At 34.3% G+C, this 8,888-nt stretch overlaps 1 protein-coding gene across 1 annotated transcript in view; it reads right to left on the bottom strand.

Annotated features, from left to right (window-relative positions):
• Positions 1 to 213: 213 nt before the first annotated feature.
• LOC124596146 (ATP-dependent RNA helicase DDX3X) overlaps positions 214 to 8,888 on the bottom strand; it is a 163,203-nt gene continuing 154,528 nt past the window's right edge. The window contains exon 14 of the mRNA XM_047135166.1: positions 214 to 3,745. Within this exon, the coding sequence (XP_046991122.1) occupies positions 3,642 to 3,745 (104 nt within the window). The 3' untranslated portion in view covers positions 214 to 3,641. The remainder of the gene's footprint in view (positions 3,746 to 8,888) is intronic.

The following is an 8,888-nucleotide window of genomic DNA, read 5'->3' as shown; positions in this document are numbered from 1 at the left end:
TTACAATGCCAGTTTGTATAATTTACAATATTTTTATGTAATGGACAACTGAACGTATGGAAACTAAATAACACATGTGATAATTGCAAAAGAGTAATGCGAACGGTGCTACAGGAAAGTGCTGGAAGAGTTAAGCTGCAAGTGTTTGTTAAGAACGAGAAATCTTGGTTCTGATGGGATTATGCATTCGGAAAATAGTAATAAATATGGGAGTATGCATCTAATTTTTATTAAGTTTCCAAGAAATGTTTCTAAGCAATAAATGGGACACAGTCACTTAGTAACAATAACTTATTTATAAATTTATCTCTGTAACTGCAACACAGCAAATTGTTGACAATACAGCATTACACATTTAATGATGTCTGCAATGTCTAATATTGGGAACAAGTTTAGCAGAAAATCACTCCAATTAAAATAACCACTTAATCCTGCGAGAGGTATCTGTTCTACAGGTAGTGACATAAACAAGAACAAGCATCATGAACTACGTATCTCATTTTATGATCAACTCACAAGACAGCAGGACTGAGCCTTTCAAAATACTTCTTATAAGTATCTCCAGAATTAGCCTGTTACCACAGTATTACTACATCAAAAGGATCCCTCTTAATGACTTTACGCTATGTGGGAGCTCACCACTATCAGAATAAAACTTATTTTAACACTATTCAGAATTTAATAGCCCTGAGAACATTTCCAACAGCTCAGAACTTAATTTAATGAAGACATTCACAACTGAATCATATTTAAAATACAGCCCGTGGAATGTTTTTACAAAAGTTATAAGAAACCAGATTATTTGCAAAACATTACAAATATAGAGTAACAATATGGTACTGCTATAGCCCATGTTGAGAATTTTGAATTAACTTAACAAGAAAATACAGTACATAAATTTTGATTATTATTTAGCAGTAATGACATATACAGAGACAGAAAACGAAAAAAGTCACTGTTAGAACTTTAAAAACAAGATAAAATGGCGACAAATTAAAACCTCTTTACCACGCTTCCAGCTTAAAAATGTTACAGTCGCTAGTCAACAAAAATACTAATAAAATATTACCTTTAAAAAAATACTGTATCTAAAACTAAGCAAGTCTCATAATGCAGTGTTAAAAATTAATACTGCAAGTGCGAGAAGCTCCTTTACAAATGTTATTTGTAGAACAATGCATTTAATTAATCTCCAATATCTGTTCTGAACAATCAATTGAATTACTGATGATAGTTTTAAAATAGAGGTACTAACACAATCAATAATCTACTTACATGCTCAATCAGTGAAGAACACTTTATCAGAAAAGTAAATTGCTCAAATAATTGTATAATTAATTTCAATATAATTAGTACATTGAACACCCTGGTCAAACACACCACTTCAAGAACAGATACCTTTCACTATTTGAAATTCAGCTCTGAGAAGTATCATTCATATCAAGTTGTAAATGATAACACTACTCCTTCAGACAAATTTAAAGTTTCACAACAGGGCAATTCATTTCCATAAATGCAAATAAATCACAGGGAAACTAAAAATTGTCACATGGTACTTCATTTGTTTTCATTATTTTGAAATTTATATGTACTGCTGAAGTGAGCAGACATTACATTTAACAGTTTGATCAAAATTCCGTTTGCATAACAGCAAAATCATAATAAGTCTGTCTTCCGGTGAAACTACAATTCATGCTGATATATATACACGCACACACAATTGGATTATAGGCAACAATATTTTCTCAACAGGCAATTTAACACTGTAGCAAGTAAACCACCTTTAATATGCCTAACTTGTCCCCAAAGCAATTTTTTATGTCCACTTTCATGTTTTTACTCGTCAAAGGAGTTTTTAAAAAAATATTGTGCTATTATCAAGAGTATCTTAAGCCAGATATCTATAGTAATTTTCTAAACACTATGCCTGACAAGTTGCATACACTCCACTAAATTACAATTTACACTGAAGTTTTTAACATCAACTAATTAATGAATTAAGGTTTTTTCCATTGACACTGAGCAACAAATGAGTAACACCAATGCTCACAGTTTAATATAGATTAATTGAAGTGCAACAGCCCCCTTTTTGCCTTTACAGTTTCACGTAATATTCCCGAAGTGTTCAGCTCTTTTTTTAAAAATCTCTTTACCAACATGTTCCTGGGTTACAATCATTAGTGGTACACAACAAAAGCATCATTGCAACCAAGTTCGCATTTCCCCCACTACATTTACAAAACTTGCAAAGTTGCAATAGTCACAGCACCCAGTACTGGAAAGAAATCTTAAGCTGCCTCCAGAATAAATGAACAAGATGGATGTACATTTCCTCTGTCTAAATAAGTTTATACGGTCCAGTCCTCACATGCCACCAACCTTAAACGTATGAAATGAAGTTTAAAGTGAAAATCCAAGTATTTAACTATACCAGAATTCTGATAATATCAGAAGTATTTATTATAATTTGCATTCACGTGTAATTCATGCTCTACAATACAAGTCGCTTATTTCACAGAAGCATGTTTAACTCCACACATTCAGGGGGGAAACTGAGATGCCTACTATAGGCTACATACAACATTGTTTGAACAATCCACATTTGGTTATTATGTGCAAGTGAACGTACATATGACACAGATATCAAACTGCAGGATTTCAGGCAATGGGAACTAACAACAATTGAACATCAAGCGGAGAGCTCTATCAAGAATAAGGTTGAATTTTTTTTTTTAAAAATGAGTTGTGATTTGCAAAAACTTGTAATGGAAATCTATTCCACTGACTACAGTACAATAACCAAGAACTTTACCACAGAGATTCACTATGGCCTTATAACAGACACACTTCAGTCACTTCTGCGAACTCTACACATATTGCACAAATAACACAAGTAAATATGTAGTTAATTAGGAATATTTATATATTAAAGCTCATATTATAGGTGGTCTCACTTATGAAAAATAAAATTTCATGGGTTCCCATGGAAACTTTTAGAAGTACACGAGTACACCACGAATTCCAACAGTTCATCTTAGTGAGTCTTCTTATGCGAGACAAATGCTACTTTTTAAAATTAATTTGTTTCTTGCTGATAAAAAGAAATATCAAATAGAATGACCCACGATGGAATTAAAACATTCTCCCTCATTTTATCAATTTCGCCATACTGACATACCCTCATAGAATTCTGGCAGGTAGGGGCTGCTGCTGTTAAAAACACACCACTATCTTTGTTTTCATTGAAGCAATAAAGACACTATTATCGAAATAAAACTATTTAACTGTGCTATTCTGAATTTTTTTCTTTTTGTTATTATGTCCCAGTGGAACATATAAAACAAGTTCTATCCACTGATAATGCAGGAAAAAAAGACACTAAATATTCTGATGTTAAGTTAAGAGCAAGATCAAAACATCAAAAATAACGAAACAGACAGGGCAGAACTAGATTTTTCAAACATCATACTTTTTTAAAGATACATGTATATGAATTTTCTTCTCTGAACAGGACAAGAGCCAAAGAAATATTATAAAAAGGATTTTATTGTAATGTCTTCATGGTTCCAGACAAGCTTAAAGAGAACCCGACCCTTAATACATTGAATACCGACAATGCAGATGGGACACTGTGCATCACGTTAATTCCACCAGTCTGGGTTGTTGCTACCTCCTCCCCCACCTCCATTGCTGCTGCTGTTTGAGTAAGTGTTTCCATAACCACCACCGCCACTGCTGTAGTAGCCTGTGAACAAGAGTTAATGTAATAAATAAATGGTAATGAATCGAAGTAATTTTCTATTTTTATACCTCTGAGCTTAATTTATTTATCTCAACACATTTATCACAGCGTACTTATGTTGGCTACAATCACAGGCCCACAATATTTCCACTATCAAAGAATCTCTGTACAGTGATTGTCAACCCTTCAGCTTGTTTTATTTATCAGCTACCTTATAGAATTTTACATCTCACTTTTCCAGTTTAACTCTGAAGTGCCTGCTTTACAGTGCCAAACTAGAAGACCGAGTTCGACACACTGTTCGTTGCTGTACTGAAATAAAATTGAACTGTATAAAAACCAACTGAAGACCCCTCCCCCTACCCAAAAATTCTTCTGCACTATATATATTCCAGCACCAATAATTCTTATTAAAAAATTTGATTTCAAACTATGTAAAAATTATGGTTATTTATTAAATGTAAACAGCATGTTTATGTTTGAAGTTCGTCTTATTTTTTAATTAGTGTATTGTTTTCCCTCTAAATCACTGAATGCAGCTTTGAATGAGGATACAAGTTCTGTATGGGGTGCTCACAAGGTTTTGGAAGACAGAGTGTGTGTGTGTGTGTGTGTGTGTGTGTGTGTGTGTGTCACTAAATTGGTGGTGTAATCCAAGAACAACCAATCTTAAAAAATCTTATTTGTCTGAATAAAGCATTGAAATTTAGAGAAAGCTTTCAATGGCATTAATATAGTCCATATTTTATTCTGCGGTCATATTTGATACTCATAAATAGGATGTTAAATGCTTTTTTGTGATAAGGTCCCCTAGCATTTTTTAAATAAAATTTTTTCTGTCATTGGTTGTATTTTTAAAAAATTAGTTTCACTGACTTTTAGGTATTAATGAATGTCATAAAGCACTCAGTTACAAATATATATATTTTTGCTCTTTTCGGCAATAAAACCAAATCAGGTGCCTGTATAATTAAAATTTGTGCATGTTCCATACTTTACTCTTATTTCCATATGTTGATACAAAGAGAAATAATATTAGATAATAAAAAAAATGCTATATGTTACATTATTCTAAGGCATTCCATGTGTATTAGTCTATAATAGAGAAAAACTGAACTACTATTCAAAACATAAAAGTGTAATTTCCACACTAACACTGTACTATACACAGTTTCATGGATGGCAGCTTCTGGTCCTACTCTATGAATGTATAAGGGGTACTGGGCATTAACAACAGTAGGCCTTAACTTTTCAGTAGATAATCTTATAGATGGCTTTGTGGATGGGTTGCCACTCATTATTCACTGGATGTTTGCCTCTTCTTATTAGATTTTATATCCTTGACACCTCTTGCAGACTGAAAGAAGACACTATATGTTCCCTGGTGAATTACACTTGTTTTGTAACCATTTCACCTTGAGTCAAGGAGCTGCCTCTGAAAGTTTTCTTTTTATCTATTAACATAACAATGACATATTTAACTGAAATTAAGAATTTTTTGGGATAGCTGCATTAATGGAATTGATCTCCATGTGGTTGTGACCAGATTCCAGGAACTTACAACCTCTAACTTATTACTACAATGTTTTTCCTCGTGAAATATAGTCACAAGCATGACAAATTAATATTCTTCACCTGACCACTGAAGAAGTCTCTCAACATGTTGATCTCTACACCATAATGATAGCATATGCTTGTGAATACAAGAAGTTTTAGTTACATTGTCATGTTATGGAGCATCTTGAGGAAGAATGTTTATGTCTGGCATCACGTCATACCAATCTAAGACTCTGCACTTAGTACGGATTAACCTATTTTTTGTGGAAGTAACAATGATTCGTGAATGCCCATTATAGAGACGTGTTTATTTGTGTAAATGACTGAAAATTAAATTAAATCTGCTATAATACAATGCAATGAACTTAAGAAGGTTTCTATTGGAGCCACTGTCATCAGATTGTGCTTATCATTAAGGCGTTGACCTTCCCACTTTTGCAAACACTGAGAACCTATAATACAGGTGGTTGAAACAACACATTGACAACAAAAATCTTGCTTACCGTCATTAAGGCGTTGACCTTCCCAGTTTTGCAAACACTGAGAACCTATAATACAGGTGGCTGTAACAACACATTGACAACAAAAATCTTGCTTACCGTGCTAATGCTACCTTACAAGATCAATAATTTTGTATATAGTCTGTGTTTTCTCCTTTGTTCCAAGGCTGACTTTGAGCAGGAATACAATGCACTTTTTCCCATAATCTGTATAAAAATCTATGTTAAAGGTAATGATCATGTCAAAGAAAACTTAATGTGGGAATTGTTTTAACATGCAATCATCAATGATAGAAAAGCTTTGTACTAAAAGAATAGAACTTCTGTTGGGTCTGACAAAAATGAATGTAAAAAGCAGGGAAACTTAAAATGTGGAAATGTAAAACCTGGTTTTGCTGTACTTCATTTCCTCCCAGCCAGCAGCAATGGTTTCATCCCACAAATGACACTAAGCAGATTCGTGATTGTTAGTTACATAGTACACAGATACTTCACAGATCGTCTTCTGATTATAGCTAGATTCTGCTCAATGTAAATGATCTTTCTTTTCTCCTTCCATATTAATTCTTTTTTCTTCATTATCAGTTTTTTTTAGCTGAAGTTCCTACTTGTTACATGTCCCAAATGTAATGTTCTCAGGCCTACAAATCTGAAAATTTTCATCAAATATCTTGCTACAAATAGCATCAGGTTCATAATGTTAATACTGTTCTTCACAATCAATACATCTTAGATTCAAGTATGTCAAAATTTAAGTAGTACTTTTCTCTATGTGACCTTGAGTAATGAGTACAGTAAGCTGGAAACATGGTTATGTGAGCCATAATTCTTTGTTTTGCCTCTTTAGGCATATATTTTTGTTTCCCATATCTTTCTCTACTCTCTTCATGAGTAATGTCACAATTACTAGTATGTTTCTTTTCAACAATGACCCAAACTCTTTTTGCAAAAAAGTATTTCCTTGAAAAGCAGCATCTGCAGCATTCCTTCTCTTAAGCAAACAGTCTTCTTAGTGTGCCCCTGTACATGTTATTTGTTGATTTTGTGGTCGACTCTGTAGTTTGTAAAATGCCACAAAAATATTTTCCCGTCCTCATTTATAAAATTTCTCAATTTTATTTTATTTACAAGTCATGTTCCATAGGACCAAATTTAGGAGCAAATCTCCAAAGTCATGTAATGTGTCAGTACATGAAATTACTGACATAATAGTAATAATAGATAAAAATAAAATGTTTATGAACCCAAAATAGTCAAGTCATAAGTTTAAGTAAATGCAGTCAACAATGTAACATAAGAATCAGCCTAAGTTTTCAAGGAACTCCTCAACAGAACAGAAGGAGTGACCCATGAGGAAACTCTTCAGTTTCAACTTGAAAGTGCGTGGATTACTGCTAAGATGTTTGAATTCTTATGGTAGCTTATTGAAAATGGATGGAGCAGTATAATACACATCTTACACCTTTCTGCACAAGAGTTGAAGAGGGCCAATAGAGAGAGAGAGAGAGAGAGAGAGAGAGAGAGAGAGAGGGGGGGGGGGGGGGGGGGAGTGTTAATGTTAAAATACCCAGTCTAGTGAACAGGGGAACCACTTACTGCCCAAAAATATCCTTTGAGAACAGGAAGTTACCCCAAAATACAATACCATATGACATAAGCAAATGAAAATAGGCAAAGAAGACTAATTTTCATGTCGAACCATCACTTACTTCAGATACCATTCGAATAAGTCTTTGAACAATATCCTGAATGTGGGCTTTCCACAACAGCTTACTATATCTGAACACCTAGAAATTTGAACTGTTCAGTTTCACTAATCATATGCCCATTCTATGAAATTAAAACATCAAGTTTTGTTGAATTGTGTGTTAGAAACTGTAAAAACTGAGTCTTACTGTGATTTAGCGTTTATTTTCTACAAGTCATGAACTTATGTCATGAACTGTGCTGTTTGAAACTGAGCCAATGTTGCACACAACATCCTTTACTACCAAGGTAGTGTCATCAGCAAACAAATATTTTAGAGTTACCCATAATACTAGAGGGCATATCATTTATATAAATAAGGAACAGGAATGGCCGAAACACTGATCCCTGGGGCACCGCAATTTGACTGTATCCCACTCCAACCACACATCACAGCCATTCTCAACACTGAATAATGGTCGTTTGCTGTCTTTTGTTAAAGTAAGAGGTGAACCAATTGTGACCTAATCCCGTACTCCATAATGGTCCAACTTCTGGAGCAATATTTTGTTATCAACACAATCAAATGCCTGCCCAGCATTTGAGACCATTTTACACTGTTTCAATTTCTTGCACGGCTGTTTTACTCCCTGTTCTCTAAATGTACTACATCCCTGGGATCCTGGATGTTTTTCAAATGTTATGAGCCCATTTTGCTAGGTCAGATGCTCTTTTTCTTCTGCACTACTTCCATTGAACATTGTTCCCTGCTGTTCTATCAGGTGGTAATTTATCAACAGTGTTCTATTAGTTTCACATGACGTCAGAAAAATCAACACTTTGTTGGAAGCAACAAGTCATGTTTAAATCCTATGCCCAAAATCTACTAAAACTGGACTGACCTTAACAGCTGATGAGATTACGAGGGTGGTTTGATATATCTGGGGGGAAAAAAATGTTTGTTTAGAAAACAATTAGCATTGCTTTTAGACAAAGTCTCCTTTGAGGGATATACACTAGGTCCAGTGATTCTCCAGCTTTTTCAGCCCATTAGAAAAACAGGTTCTGTCCAACTCTGCACAGTACTCATCAACTGTAACTATCACTTCCTCATTTGATAAAAATGTCTCCCCAGCAAGCCGAAGTTTCAAGTCAAAGAATAGGAAGAAGTCACTTGGATAATTCTAATGAATATGATGGAGGAGGAACCATTTCCAAGCCCAATTCATGCACTTTTGGCATATTTATCCAGATGTCAGGGATGGTGTATCCTGGTGAAGGAGCTTTTTTTGTGTGCCAACCTTGGTCTCTCCAGCCAACGCCAGTTTCAAATGATCCAACAATGAAGCATAACAGGGTCCAGTCACGTTTTTGCCTTCTTCAAAGTAATCTACGAGTATCAT

The sequence above is a fragment of the Schistocerca americana genome, chromosome 2 (genome assembly GCF_021461395.2).
Source record: "Schistocerca americana isolate TAMUIC-IGC-003095 chromosome 2, iqSchAmer2.1, whole genome shotgun sequence".
Taxonomy (NCBI): Eukaryota; Metazoa; Arthropoda; class Insecta; order Orthoptera; family Acrididae; genus Schistocerca; species Schistocerca americana.
The sequence above is the reverse complement of the archived record's forward strand: the minus strand, read 5'-3'. Positions and strand labels throughout refer to the sequence as shown.